Below are 15,424 nucleotides of genomic sequence, written 5' to 3'. Positions count from 1 at the left end.
CCTTTCTTTGACCTGTTTTCACTTCTCACTCACACGGGCCAGCGGCGCGGCCCCAAGACCGCGTCCCCAGCCGCTCCTCGTACTCCCCCACGAACTCCTGTAGGAGGCGCCCAGCCAATCCAGCCGGACCCTCGGTTTTCCCGTCCGAGACAGGCATGTGGCCGTCCGACACTAGGCACGTAGCACCCCCCGGACTCCCACGTAAACTAGCGGCTCAGAGAGCCCGTGCACGCAGTTGGTGCTGCCCTGCATGCGTCCTGGGCACGTCCTACTCACCCAAACGTTGAGAACCCCACTCTCCTCCAGGGAAGCAACGTGGAACGACAAACCTGACATTTCTAGTGGAAACAGAAACAGAGAAATGGCTTGTGAACAAGGAAACCACATTTCGTAACTTGACGCAAGGGTTTTGTGGAGGTGAAAGATCACATACCTTCTTGGGCAGAAAAGGGGGAAAGCACAAAACTCTGTTTTTTGTAGACAGACGTGGAGATGGGTTCTACGGCTTGAACAGGACCGCGGTGGTTTACTGAAGTCAGGAGGCCGTCTAGGGTGTAAAGCACACAGGACCACATGTGAATAGTAAGTACAACAGATGTTATGTGGGGTTACAGCCTCCACCAATACCACAAAACCACAAGTAAGATGATGTGTGGGCCCTGCTTCTGGCACTACCATGAGGCATCCCAGACCTCAAAACACCTGTAAGGAGGGAGAGGGGGACGGATTCCAACCAGCCGCAGCGTTTCTGCGGGTCTACAGGCGCGGAGGGCAGGCGTGAGGTTAAGACACTGAGAGGGAGTCAAAGGCAGACAGAAACCAGACAAAAGCGCCCGCAGAGAGTAAATCTAACTGCCCGGGCAGGGCCTGGGGGGGCCACGCCCCAGCCGCAGGGACGGGCAGAGTGGAAAGTGAAGCCCCACAGGAGGGATGAGCCACAGCAGCACGGGGAGCAGGGACACTCTCCAGCCCCACCCAGAGCGCACCACCCAGTAAAGAAAGGACACTTCACACACTAACGGAATGAAGTTCCTTTGCCCTAGAATATCCATCTACCGAATGTGCAAGAGTAAGAAAAAAAATCAAGACAAACTCCACTGAGAACTGCTGTAAGAAGAAAATACAAGTGCAAATCAAAGCATTTGAGCAGATGAAAATTCTCTCACCCCCAAACGAGCACTGAACAGAAGCCCAGAGTTCAACAGTCCATGTTGCAGCACATCGCTTCAGAAAGCTTTTGGAAATGTACTTAAAGTAAGCAAGCAAATGAACAAAAACACCTGAAATCAGAAACCCAGTATAGAAACGGATAGAAAATAGCAAGAAATTGGGGCACCTGGGTGGCTCAGTCGGTTAAGCATCAGACTTCGGCTCAAGTCATGAACTAGTGGTTCACGAGTTCAAGTCCCACGTCAGGCTCTATGCTGACAGCTCAGAGCCTGGAGCCCTCTTCAAGTTCTGTGTCTCCCTCTCTCTCTGCCCCTCCCCTGCTCATGCTCTGTCTCTGTCTCTGTCTCTCTCTCTAAAAAATAAATATTAAAAAAAGGAAAAAAAGAAAGAAAATAGCAAGAAATAAGATGGGAGCTGGGGCTGAACCCTGGAAAAAAAACTGGTGAAGAATGGACAAGGTTCCAGTTCACGGAGCTTGAGGAAGGGGGTGGCCTATGCACTGGGGGGACCGCATGCTGTGGGGAGCTGTGCACTAGGGGACCACACTGGAAGGGGGCTGTGCACTAAACAGATGCCAGCTGGGGGTGGGGAAAATTCTGGAGAGGAGCACACTGGCAGGGTCACATACTGGGGGGGCTGTACAGTAGGGGGCCACACTGGGAGGGGGTTGTGCACTGGGTAGGATGTATACTGGGGAGCCACACTGCAGAGGCACACATTGGAGGGGCCTACAGGAGGACGACACTGGGAGAGGCCGTGCTGGGGTGAGGGGGTGGCATGCACAGCCTGGGTCAGAAGCTCCATGGTTTTCCCAGCACTGGGAGCTTAGTGAAACTTGGCTGGTTCCAGTGACAATATTTAGCTGGCAAAAGAAAATGAAGGAGGTGTTTTAATAGAGTAACATCTCTGTATACAGTTTAAATTTTTTTTTAATGTTTGTTGTTTTTTTTTTTTTTTTTTGACAGAGAGAGAGACAGAGGAGGGCAGGAACAGAGAGAGAGGGAGACACAGACTCCAGGTGCCCTGCCTGCATATAGTTTGAAAACTATAGTTCAGGGGGCGCCTGGGTGGCGCAGTCGGTTAAGCGTCCGACTTCAGCCAGGTCACGATCTCGCGGTCCGTGAGTTCGAGCCCCGCGTCGGGCTCTGGGCTGATGGCTCAGAGCCTGGAGCCTGTTTCCGATTCTGTGTCTCCCTCTCTCTCTGCCCCTCCCCCGTTCATGCTCTGTCTCTCTCTGTCCCAAAAATAAATAAACGTTGAAAAAAAAATTAAAAAAGAAAAAAAACTATAGTTCAGGGGGCACCTGGGTGGCTCAGTCGGTTAAGCGTCTGACTTTGGTCAGGTCATGATCTCACCGTCTGTGAGTTAGAGCCCCACGTCGGCTCTGTGCAGATAGCTCAGAGCCTGAAGCCTGCTTCGGATTCTGTGTCTCCCTCTCTCTCTGCCCCTCCCCTGCTCATGCTCTGTCTCCCTCACTCTCAGGGATGAATAGATGTTAAAATAAAATTAAAAAAACATATAGTTCAGTGTTTAGAACATGGTGAATTCAAATGTTAATTAGTAACATTGAGAGCAATTAGAAAAAACGCACATTTTTAAAAAATGTTTATTTAATATTGAGACAGAGAGCATGAGCAGGGGAGGGGAAGGGAGACACAGAATCTGAAACAGGCTCCAGGCTCTGAGCTGTCTGCACAGCGCCTGACGCGGGGCTCGACCCCACAAACAGTGAGATCATGACCTGAGCCAAAGTCAGACGCTTAACCGACTGAGCCACCCAGGCGCCCCAAAAACATGCACATTTTTTAAAGCTAACTTTTGTAACAGCATCAAACCCATAAGGTACCTATAACTCAAACATTCTCAACAGCAGCAACATTGCCACCAAAGAGGCAAAAATTGGTTGTCGGGGGACCAAACAACATTTTGCATGCATTATGAAAATGAATAAAGGGACTGGGGAGGCCAGGAGGGGAGGCTGGAAGGGGGAGCCCACCACTCAGTGTCAATCACGGAACAACCACTGGTTACAGACCCAACATCAGAACCCACCACAGACAGAACCACCAGGCAGGGCCCCACCAGGGGAAAGTGTGCACTGCGGCTCCTACAGGAAACCCACCACTCCCACAGCTCAGCCAGTGAGACCCCTCATCGCCCTGACCCCTGCTTTCCTCCAACGGGCTTCCCTTCAAAACGACCCTCCCAACTTCCTCCTTCTCCATAAAATAACGTGCCTCTCCTCTGTTGGACTTGCCCATGGTTCTGCCGTGGCATGCTTGTCCTAGACTGCAACTCTCTGCCATTCCCAACTAAACCCATCTTTTACTGGTAAAATAACCAATAAACGGTATAAAACACAGTTATGCGTATACTATGTAAACAGATATGCAGCATGTGTCGTATTAAACTCTCATGGAGGGAGACTGGGAACAGAAAGTTTAAAGGTCACTTGGTAAGAAATGAGAAGACGAGCCACAGCCTGGGAAAAATACCAGCAAAGACACCCCTGATAAAGGACCGTTACCCCAAAAAAAACCCCAAACCAAACAAAACCAAAAAACCAAAAACAAACAAACAAACACTCTTAAAACTCAACAATAAGAAGGAAACAAATCACTGTTAAAAATGTACGAAACACCTGAAAGGACACGTCCCTGAAGAAGACACACCGTGGCAGAAAAGACTACGAAAAGTTTCCATTTGTCATATATCATCAGGAAACGCACATTAAAACCACAATGAGACACGACTACACACCCATCTGAATGGCTAAAAATCTGGTAGCACGGTGGGCACCTGGAGCTCACAGTTTGCTGGGACTGCAAGATGGTCCAAGCAGCGTGGTACAGGCCCCTTGATGCACGCTCTATTCACAGTCGCCAACAACTGGAATTAACCAAATGCTCATCACCCGGTGTGCGAATCAACAACATGGTACACGCAGTGGAGGAGTGAGCTGCTGGTGCACAGAGCAGCACCACGACCCATACATGCAGGATGCTAAGTGAAAGAAGCCAGACTCAAGGACCTGCATTCGCATGATTCCATTTATTTGACATCCGGAAAAAGTAGAACTATGGAGACAGAAGAATGATTAGTGGCTGGTGGGAAAGGGGAGAGGGGAAACCAAGTGCAGGTGGAGTACAGGGCAGGAACAGAAAGAAAGACACATTGAAGACAATGGGGTCTGAGCGCAGGCCCTGCCACAAAGTTAGTGTGACCGGGGACAAGCTTCTGCTCCCCCTGAGCAGAGGGGAAGCAAGCCAAGACAGGCATTAAGCAATCAATGTCTGCAAAATGACACCGGGGCTACTGAGGAAGCCCCAGAACACAGAGTGTCTACCAAGGCTTGGTGGTTATGGTGGTCAAGTATGGTGGTGGTTGTGGTGATTGGTTGCTGTGCTGGTTGGTTGTGGCATTTGGTTATTGTGGGTGGTTGTGGTAGTTGTGTGTGGTTGTGGTGGGTGGTTGTGGTAGTTGGTTGTGGTGGTGGCTGTGGTGGGTGGTTGTAGTAGTTTGTTGTAATGGATGGTTGTGGTGGGTGGTTGTGGTAGTTTATTGTGGTGGTTGTGGTCGTCTGTTATGGTGGTTATAGTGGGTGGTTATGGTAGGTGGTTGTTGTGGTGGGTGGTTGTAGCAGTTGGTTATGGTAGTGGGTAGTTGTGGTGGTTGTGGTGGTTGGTTGTGATAGTTGGTTGTTGTGGTGGGTGGTTGTGGTAGTTTATTGTGGCGGTGGTTGTTATGGTGGTTGAGGTGGTTGGTTGTGATGGTTGGTTGTGGTAGTTGGTTGTTGTGGTGGGCGGTTGTGGTGGTTGGTTGTGGTAGTTGGTTGTTGTGGGTGGTTGGGGTGAGTAGTTATGGTAGTTGGTTGTGGTGGTTGGCTGTGGTGGTTGGTTGTGATGGTTGTTGTGGTGGGTGGTTGTCTGTTATGATGGTTGAGGTGGTTGGTTGTGATGGTTGGTGGTGGTAGTTGTGGTGGGCGGTTGTGGTGGTTGGCTGTGGTGGTTGTTGTGGTGGGCGGTTGTGGTGGTGGTTGTGATGGCTGGCTGTGGTGGTTGGTTGTGTTAGTTGGTTGTTGTGGGTGGTTGTGGAAGTTTGTTGTGGTGGTGGTTGTGGTGACCGGTTGTGGTGGGTGGTTATGGCGGTGGTTGTGATGGTTGACTGTTGTGGTGAGTGGCTGTGGTCGTTTGTTGTGGTGGGCGGTTGTGGTGGTTGGTTGTGGTAGTTGGTTGCTGTGGGTTATTGGGGTGAGTAGTTATGGTAGTTGGTTGTGGTGGTTGGCTGTGGTGGTTGGTTGTGATAATTGTTGTGGTGGGTGGCTGTCTGTTATGATGGTTGAGGTGGTTGGTTGTGATGGTTGGTGATGGTAGTTGGTTGTTGTGGTGGTTGGTTACGGTGGTAGTTGTGATGGTTGGCTGTTGTGGTGAGTGGCTGTGGTCATTTGTTGTGGTGGGTGGTTGTGGTGGGTGGTTGTGGTGGTTGGCTGGGGTGGTTGGCTGCGGCTGCAATGGCATGGCAGGAAGGATTCCTGTTAATTTAAAGATCTTGGCAGATGCAGATGTTCAGGATTCTTTCATCCCCCAAGAAGTGAATAACTTGCCATGTACTTCAAGCATTAGGGGGGTTAACTAAGCCATGGAACACACACATACCAACATGCCTTAAGCTAATTTAAAACTAAAAGTTATTTCATTGAGAACTGGAATCCAGAAATTAACATGAAAGAGCATTCCAATCTTGTTGGCCACCAGCTAAGCAGGGCCTAGGTGGATTTTTGTTTTTACTATTTGCCAAATGCCTCTTTTGCTTGTAGGTCAGACCCCACCCCCTGGGGCGATCTGAATGAATAAATTCAAACAAACTACAGATGTTCCTAAAATCTGTCATGGCTTTTCTAGAAGACACCGGACAGGCAGGTAGGTGTCACTGACCAGTAGAAAACGTTGCTGTCCTGAACGTCCAGAAGCAGTCACCCAGCTTCACACAGTGATGTATTCTGGAGTCTTCTCGTAGGTCCCACACAAGGACTGAGCCGTGCACTGTTCCGGCAAACAGTAAAAAGGCTTTAAAAGGGCTAAAGCAGCAACACGTGACCTGGAATGACACACACAGAAAGCCGGAGTCTGAAAACATGAGGCCACGGTCACAGAAGCACCAGCCCTCTCCATTTCCCATGCTGCCCCCGTGAACCTTCCACCTGGAAGCTGGGGTTCTCAGTAGCAGGCGTGAGTCCACATCAGCACCAGGTGGAAAGCGGGGAGGATGAGCCACCCTCGCAGGACTGGGGGGCACAGACACAGGGGCCTCACACACAACTGGGCACCACAACCCCTCTCCATTCAACCCAAGTAGCCGGGCCCAGGATGGCAAAGCTCTCTTTCGTCATTTTATTTATAACCTATATTATAAAACCTGCCTTTCGAGCCCCAAAACCTGACACCTATAAGTTAGTCTTTCCGCCAGCCTTGGTGAGAATTGAGGACTCTGAGGTCAAGGAGCAGATGAACAGGAAAATGCAAAAGGGTGGCTCTCTCCACGCTGTACCCGCGTGGAGCTCGGCCACAGCCTTGGTGATGAGGGGCTGGGAGAGGCAGGAGACCGAAGATTCCAAAAACCTTAAGCCTGTTAAGAAACCCCTAAAATATCCATGACTCAAACAGTGCAAGCCAAAACAGGACACTTTTGGGGTCCCAGAGCCATGCCGAGGGTGGCCGGCATCTTCATCCCCAATGGAAGGCCGTGATAACCCTGGATCTCTTCAGTCTGAGTTGATCCTTTAAGAGTTTCTAGAGTCAAAACAGACACGTGCATGTGTCCCGTCACACCTGCACATAGCTAAGGATGGCCAGGGAGAGAAAGGAATGACCTTGAACGTCCCTGTAGTCCTGTGTTGCTGTCCCCCTGACACCCTGCCCCTCCTCTCATACAAACCCTACAACTTCCGGAGCTGTACCTCTGACTCACATATCAGGACCTTCTGCGGCCCTGAAGGCTGCCAGATATCCCACACACACAGCACGTATCTGCCATCCAGCGCGGGATCAAATGCTGCTCCAGGCGGCCCGTGGACAGATACCACTGTCTGCCTCTGCACCTGAGAGGCACATAAGCAGGACACTTTCCGATCTGGGGGGAAAAATGAGAAAAGTACTTCTGCATTTTAGTGTCTTCCAGAATCCATGTTCAATTAACACACTTAAAAATATTCAAATAGGGGCACCAGGGTGGCTCAGTCGCTTACGCGCCCAGCTCTTGATATCGGCTCAGGTCACGAACCCACAGTCATAAGATCGAGCCCTACATCTGGCTCCACATTGAGCGTGAAGCCTGCTTGGGATTCTCTCACTCCCTCTCTCTCTCTCTCTCTCTCTCTCTGCCCCTCTGATGCTCCTGCACTAGACTCTCTCTCCCTCTCTCAAAATAAACACTTATTTTAGAAATATTCAAATAAATTCCCCCTTAATTAAGAAACAAACATAATCCTCTCAAAGCTGCCCGTGCCTGAAATCTGGGTTTTATCAAGTGGCCACAGCTCTTCCTGAAAAAGGCTCAAGCGGGCCTCAAGGTTTTACTAACGTTCGGTGCAGGCCACACTTTATCTACTAGCTACTCCCAGAGAACCACGTCACCCGGAGGTGACCTAGAGTCAGGTCACCTCAGTGGATCCCTTTCATGCCTTGCTGACACTCTCGGTGCGTGTGGCTTTCACACAGCAAGGCCATTTCACACCAGCCGGCCCAGACACTCCCTTTCCTCCCAGCTGTGTTTTCCTTCCCCCTGTGACGAGTCACATTCACTTTTTCTCCAGCTTTTGTCTGTGTGCCCCCCCACCCCCCACCGGAGGGCAGGACTTCCGTCCACTTAGATGAAAGAAAGTGCAGGCCAGTGTTGGCCACATCATTCTGTGGCGGGTGTGTGAACAGTGAGGACAGCACTGCCCGGATCCGTGAGGGGAACAGACTGGGGCATAATGTGACCAAGTCCCAGGTTCACAGGTGAGACAACTCCTCACTCTGTCAGACATCTGTCATCTAATCCCGTTTTCCTTCTGGTGTCTCAAAATCCATGCCACTGGAACACAAAACAAACAAGAAAAACCGCCACACTGTTCACACGGCCAACTCGCACCCACCACACCAAGGGGCCCTGTCCTGTGAGAAGAAACGTGCCTCATGGTCTCTCACAAAGGGTTCTAGATGCATGTATATAACCGGGTTATCAAGCTCCCTCTGTTTTTGTAAAGCTGCTGTCACTCACCAGCTCCCAGAAAAAGTACATCTTTCACTCCCATTTACTGGGGTGAGGAGGGGTGTGGGAGTGTGAACATGCATGTTTTGAACACTGTAGATACAGTGATTCACTATTTTTCCAGTAAAGTAACTCTTACCTTTTAAAAACAAAAAACTCCAAAGAACATGAGTTGTTGTTTTTTTAACTAATAATTCCACTTTTGTTAATGTTAAATGCAAAGGAACAAACGTGAATCGAAATGTCTAAACCGCAGGCAGGACAGAAGAAACATCCAGATCAAGTGGCACCAGGCTTCCCCCAGGCCTGGGAGCACCCGGTGAGGCCGGCCGCTGGGCTCCCCGAGTAAAACATGGAGTTTTATTTGCCGTCAGCTAGAACTCTGAATACATTTTTATTCTTTCTACGAGGCACACTATTTCTGTGTAAGTACGGCACAATAAACAAACTATTTAATAAACTAAACCAATAGCCTTCCTCTCCCTCCTCACAAAGACCAGGACCAGGGTGGGGCCACCGCCTCACCAGCCGGAACCAAAGCAAAGAGGTGACCAGCTCAAGAAACAGAAATGTGGCCGTGCAAATGCAGCTTGTTTGAAGTCACTGAGACGGTCCCACGTGCGTGGCGGCCGGGCGTCCTCTGCTCAGCACGTGGTGCCCCGGGGCCAGCGGAGGGCGCTCACTGAACACCCCCTCGTGCAGCTCCCCAGGGCCCCCCCACTCCAAGAAACCAAGAGAAGCCCAGGAACAGGACTGAAAAATACGATTTCAAACAAACACACAGAACCTCAGCTTCCACTTTTAACTATGGCACCACGCCACCCCCCCCCCCCCCACCGTCATCGCCTCCGGCGGGTGTCCATGTGACTCTAACGCACATTTACACGAAAACCGACCTTGCCCGTCAGAGTTCGCAGATGCCGAATCTAATTCCCATGACGCTAACACAGGATGCCACAGTAAAGACGGTTATTCCAGCAGAAACGCTGGGGACTAGACTTAAAAGCGCGCGGAGGTCAGCCTCTTACTCTGGAGGAACGGCAGGCTGGTATTCAGCTGGGAGGCGCTGTCACTGATACGCAGGGCGCTGTCCTGTGCTGCGGGGCTCCAGCTGGGCTCCGCTGCCATTCGGTCCTCTTCCAGCAAAACCGCAATCACCTTTCAGAGACAGTGAACGGTCTCTCGTGAACATTTCGAACGTATTCACTCTCACGAGAAAAAAACAAAACACACAAATCATAACGTTGTGCCTCCGTCTCTGAAAACTGTTTAACTCCAAGACGTCACGGAGACGAACAGAATGAAACTTCAAACTAGGTTGCCCTTTCCGAGCCATAACAGAAACTAACAGGTAAAGTTCCATTAATGTGAGCTCCACAGGACAACCGTTATTATTTAACGTTAGGTGTCATTTTTTACAGTACACACCGTGCTAAAAATAACAGGAGGAAAAAGGCTGGCCACCTCCGTTGTCTTGTCTAAGAAAGGGGTGTAAAGAATGTCGTACACACAGCACGCTGACCTCCCGGGGCCCCGTGAGGACACACTGAGCAGGAAGTCAGCGGAACAGCTCTAACAGGTCACGTGTAGGGTGATGACGGGAAAGGGAGACATGGCAGAGTCAGGAGACCTGACGGGACCGGCGGGGAGGACGAGCCGCAGAAAAGGAAGGAGAGCTGGGAGGGCCAGGCCGGCCCTGACCCCTGACCCGGCCTGCTCTGTCCTCACTCACCCCTGCTCCAGCCCAAGCCCCCCGCTTCACCCTGCTCACAACGGCTCTCCTCGTAGCTCCCCGTGAGCTCACCCTAAAATTTAAAATTACGTGGGGAGTACGATCGATCTCCCACAGCAAAGACTCTCTCCGTAACACAGCACGGGGAGGGAGTGATTACCATACGTCCAGATGGAAGATGGACACAGGCTTACTCCAAACCCACACTCGCTGCTGACACAGACACAGGAGACAACTGAGGAAACAGGAGTGACTTCTTTCCTGATGCTTCTGAGGAGTACTGCTATTGTAAGAGCCTCGCCCTGAAGCGAGTCCCCTGTGTGGGGACTGTGGCCTGCGTAGAAACAGCTGGGGGTGGGTGAGGTGAGGAGGGGCTCCCATGAGACCACCAGCCATGAGGTGACAACTAACAACAGACATGGGCTTCAACAGACCTTCCCCTTCATCTTTGTGTATATTTTGTAAATTTCCACAATCAGTTGAAAAGTTATGAATTTACTAATTTCAAACACCCTAGTGTATGCCTTGACCATTTAATATTATTCGTTTGACAAATTAATATTACTATCTGTTTTTTAGTTTGTATTTATTTTAAAATGTAAGCAGCTGACACGCACGTGTGGGACAAGTGCCCGCAGGGGCCAGGGTGCGATGGACACAGGGCAGCACGTACCTGGCAAGCGGCCCGAAGGAAGCGGGACAGCCCGGGCGTGTTGACCTTCGGGGCACCGGTGTCACAGGGATCTCCACTGCCACTCCCTAAAGAGACCAGGCTGTGCTGAACCAACCACCATCATGTTTCACACGCCTTAGGGTTCAAAGAGTTGTTAGAAACGAATGCTAAGAGCCCTGGAGGGAAAAGTCGAAGAATTTTACATTGCATTCTCTAGATCTACCGCGGTTTTTTCAAACACAACTGCATCTTGTTTTACAGATAGTCTGTACGCAGGACCCTACTGAAATGCAGCAAGGAGAATAAAGGCATCCATGCAATCATTACATAAGTCTCATGTTCGGGTCCCCTCTTTTCTCTCCACACAGCTCCACCGAGGAAAGCGGCAGCTGGGGCCCCAGCCGCAGGGTCACGTCCTGGGAAAGCAACTGTTACCAAGCAGGACAGCGTGTATCCTTTGGGCCTTCCCTCTGTACCAGGCGACACACCTGCAGACTGCACCTAATACATGAGGACAGGCTGGCCCCAACTTAAGAGCAGAAAGGGCTCCAAAGCCCATTTACAAGTGCTTGTTTGGAATGTGGACTCTCCCGATGTTGAGGAATAAAAATGTTATAAACCCTGGTCAAGACCCAGACTGGGCCTCCAGCTCCGCACTAAGGGTAGTGGTTCCCTAAAGCTTGTAGAGAATACTGGGTGTTGCCCTTGTCACACACTAGCCACCCAACCCAAGAGAAAGGTCTAAGAAGAAAGGACAAGAAAGGTCATGAACACAATACCAAAATTAATGTAAAGACACGGCCCTTTCAACAGTCAAGAGCAAAGGCTTGCTCACCCCCTGACACAGCCGTGCCCTCTCCCGGGTGCTGGCTCCACACTCCCTTGGTCTCTATCTCTTCGGTCTGGGTGTCTCTGTCAACATTATCTTCATTGTACTGAACATATGCCTTAACAAAAAGATACGCTGGAATTAGCACCACACCTCAACTTCAGAGCAATTTCTCATTACTGGAAAAAAATTAAAAATGGTAAAGGTAATAATGAGTCTTCTTGCTTTTCCCAAAAGTATCGAGACATAAATAACCATCTTGCAAAGACCACTTGGGTCTCAAATGTTTTAGAAAGTCACCCCAGACTGTCAGGTAGACCAGCGAAGGGTGCTGGAAGGGACGCAGAGTCCCCAGTCCTAGGAGGGAAGGGTGAGGCACCAGCTGGAGGCAAGAACAGTGATGACGAGAAAGCTGAACATTAAAACCCTGGAGCTCAAGGTCCTGACCTCGTGGCTTCCAAGGCCTTGGGACTGACAGACCCAGAGCCCGCGGCCCTCCTCCACCCCACCCCAGGAACCCCTAGACTCGACATGAGGCATGCACACTGAGGGCACAGGCCCTCCCCAGACAGAGAAAGGCTGCCCCGAGTTTCCCACAAACCTCGGAGGGTCAGATGACCCCCCTCCCAGTCTGGGGAAGGAGTTCCCCCAAAGGTCGGAAGCACGACCCTCAGAGACCACTCCACAGCAGCCCCAGCCCCTCCCAGCTCCTCCCAGCCCGGAGAGACCAGTAACATCCAAACCCAAAGCAACCCGGGCGGTTCCAGCCTGGTTCCAGCGGGGAAGCTGACAGCTCTCCCACCTGGAGAGTGAACTTTCCTTTCAAGAAACTGCTCCGTGATGGCTACTTCCCTCCCGCCGTCCTTAGTCTTTATTCGAGCGCAGGTCCCCCCCACTTAAGTCTTCCAGCGGGAATCCAAGGGCTTGGACCTCTGTCCACACAACACAGACACTCCCTTATCCAGGGCAAAACAATTTAGCTTTGGTTTGGAAACAGTGCCCCCTGGGGGTGCCTGGGGGGCTCCTCCGGTGGTTGAGTCTCGGACTCCTGATTTCAGGTCGGGTCGTGATCTCAGGGTTCCTGCAATCGAGCCCCGAACTGGGCTCTGTGCCGACAGCATGGAGCCTGCTTGGGATTCTGTGTGTGTGTCTCTCTCTCTCTCCCTCTCTCTCTCTGCCCCTCTCCTGCTCACGCATGCATGTTCTCTCTCAAAAGAAATAAGTAAACTTAAAAAAAACAAAAAGAAAGAAAGTACTCCCACCTAGCACACCAACATCCTATCCTCTTAGAACCTACTGGCTCTGCAAAACCAAACACAACTCGGGTTTCCAACAGGTACGTGCTTCGGCAAAGATCATTTTGTTCCTAATAGCTGTGAGACGAGGACGATGAGCAAAGAAGCTAAATACTCCACTGCAGGCCTAAGGGAGCCATCTGTGAAGCCAGCTTTCTGAGCTTCACCCTGTGACCTTCTTTCCGCCACCCTGTGACAGATGGCGACCACACCCCAGACCCGCTCACTGCTGACGCCATCGGGGACAGAACGAAAACCTAAGAGGTGATTCCTGACTTCAGATACTTTACAACCTTGCTGGGAGGTCGGACGGCTCCGTAACTAGTTGTGCGGTGTGGGTAGAGAGCTCCGGAATAAGAGAGAGGTACAGCGTAAGTCCTGAGGGAAGGAGTCCCCTAGAGAACAGACGCAGGCGATGAAGCACCCACAGGTAAATGAGAGGAAGGCCGACAGGGACGGGGGCCTGGCACCCGGAGACCTGCGTGGGAGGGCGGGTGGAACGCGACAGACGTAACTTCTGCTGGACTTTAAATAAACCATCTGCGAGTCTGGGAGCGTGCCCCGTCCCACGTGGGCCATACACCCCTGCTCTGGAGCCCTGGGAACGCCTGCACGGGCTCCGGGTTAGTGAGAGCCACGTGACAAAGGGGTCCCTTCTTCCTCAAGTCCACCCCCTCCACACACCACCCCCAAGCTCTAGCGTTCGGAGACGAGACACGGGGCGGCTCAAGTACACCTTAGTGTGCGCCACCTGCATTCCGTCACCCCGTGAATACGTCTTATACTAACCTGCTTGGTGTTTTTTCTCCCGAAGTTTCTGATATACATGTCATACTCATTTACTGGTGGTAGGTCCAAGAGAGAGAAAGTGAGTGAAAAATCCAAGTCAATGAGCCGGAGCAGTTTTGTACTGCGTGCCCTTCAAAATTGGAAACGAGACAAAAGTTAAATTGAATAGTATGCAAAGGGAAGGACAGAGAGAGTGCAAGGAACCTTATGATCAGATGCAGGTAGCTGTCAAAGACCGAGTTTTTGTGTGGGTGTGAGTCTGAGGTATTTAATAGTTGTTAAAAATAACACGGTCATGTGCATCAACGATGTGAAAACAGAACGAACCAAATTTGGTTCTTCTAATTCAGTGCACCTGAGTGAACACAAAATAAAGTTACAATATGTGCACTCTAGAAATTTCATGGACAGCAATTACTTTACTCCATGAATTGATGTCTCAACCAGAAGGGTTACATTCTGTGATGTCACCTGGGCTGTGGCCAGAGCACAGCTGGCCAGGTGTGTGCTGTCCTTTAGGCCACTCTTCCGAGATGACCAGACAGGACGTGGCCACGCATCACATGACCCGGCCCGTCACCCCTCCTGCCCGGTGAGGCTGCCAAGACACTGCTGGCACATGGTTCCCTCTGGCCTCCTCCTTCCAGCCGCCCTAACATGGCATGCCCAGGACCAGTCCCTGTCTTCACTGCTCACCCCCAGTGGAATACGAGCTCAGCCTGGGCACAGTTTCCTTTCTTTCCTTTCTGTGATTTCCACACAGGTGCTGCTCAGTCTGCAGGTGGTGAATGGTCCCCCACCACCTGGGCACCTTGCAAAGGAGATCTGCTCCTTTCTTCCTTGTGCACCCATTTTGGGCTTTGCCAGTAACTGCCACCTTTGTATAACCTTATTCTCTGACCGCTGTCACCATCTTCCCAAATTATTGCCTCCAGTCCCCCATATTTAGTGTAATTTCTGAGCTTAAAAAATGCATGTAATATGTGTACGCATGAGGTATCACGATATGGGAACGTCCCAGGACATGCTGCCTGATGTCAGGACCACCCTGTACCCACTTAGGGCCCCTCCCTGACACACCCCTAACCCCTAGAGCCCATGACAATCACTATGCAGAACTTGGAAATATTCATCTTCTTGCTTTGTAAAATATAGTTTTATCTTACCTTTATATAGATGCCTAAACATATATATAACTTTATACACACACACACATATATATATGTATACACACACACGTATATACAACCTTTATATATATGCCTAAACATAAGAACACTGTGTAGTTCTGATTGTTTCTGAATTTATAAAAATTATTTTAAACCAGATGGAGTATCCAAGACTTGAATGAGATTAAAGGAAAAACAAACCCTAGCCATAGTGGCAAAAACTGGTTTTACTTACCTCCGTAGGAGGTCCAAAATATGAGGACAACAAAAATGATGTGAAAACTTATTATTCATGATTTATTTGTTCATTCAGGAAAGTTTACTGAGCACCTACTAAGGCTATATACTGAGCTAGATAGTATGATGGATTTTAAACAGTTTTTAAAAACATATTTAATTTTTACATTTACTCCTAAATCATATTTAATATGATAGACCCTTGACTTGAGCCTACCTCCTCTGACTTTCATAAATTTCTGATTGTACAGATTCGTAAATGTACGGTAATTATAAGCT

At 50.2% G+C, this 15,424-nt stretch overlaps 1 protein-coding gene across 6 annotated transcripts in view; it reads right to left on the bottom strand.

Moving 5' to 3' along the window:
- The window catches only part of DYNC2I1 (dynein 2 intermediate chain 1), a 70,035-nt gene that overhangs the window by 24,219 nt on the left and 30,392 nt on the right, over window positions 1-15,424 (bottom strand). For all 6 annotated transcript variants that reach the window (XM_040464562.1, XM_040464560.1, XM_040464559.1 and 3 more), the window contains 8 exons: window positions 13,740-13,869; window positions 11,662-11,773; window positions 10,827-10,912; window positions 9,450-9,579; window positions 7,127-7,299; window positions 6,105-6,267; window positions 434-547; window positions 277-338 (listed from right to left, as the gene is read on the bottom strand). In XM_040464562.1, coding sequence (XP_040320496.1) covers window positions 277-338; window positions 434-547; window positions 6,105-6,267; window positions 7,127-7,299; window positions 9,450-9,579; window positions 10,827-10,912; window positions 11,662-11,773; window positions 13,740-13,869 — 970 coding nt within the window. The remainder of the gene's footprint in view (window positions 1-276; window positions 339-433; window positions 548-6,104; window positions 6,268-7,126; window positions 7,300-9,449; window positions 9,580-10,826; window positions 10,913-11,661; window positions 11,774-13,739; window positions 13,870-15,424) is intronic.

Source organism: Herpailurus yagouaroundi, unplaced genomic scaffold (genome assembly GCF_014898765.1).
Source record: "Herpailurus yagouaroundi ecotype Mexico unplaced genomic scaffold, PumYag 483, whole genome shotgun sequence".
In the NCBI taxonomy this organism is placed as follows: domain Eukaryota; kingdom Metazoa; phylum Chordata; class Mammalia; order Carnivora; family Felidae; genus Herpailurus; species Herpailurus yagouaroundi.
Note: the sequence above shows the minus strand (reverse complement) of the source record. Positions and strands in the feature narration are given on the sequence as shown.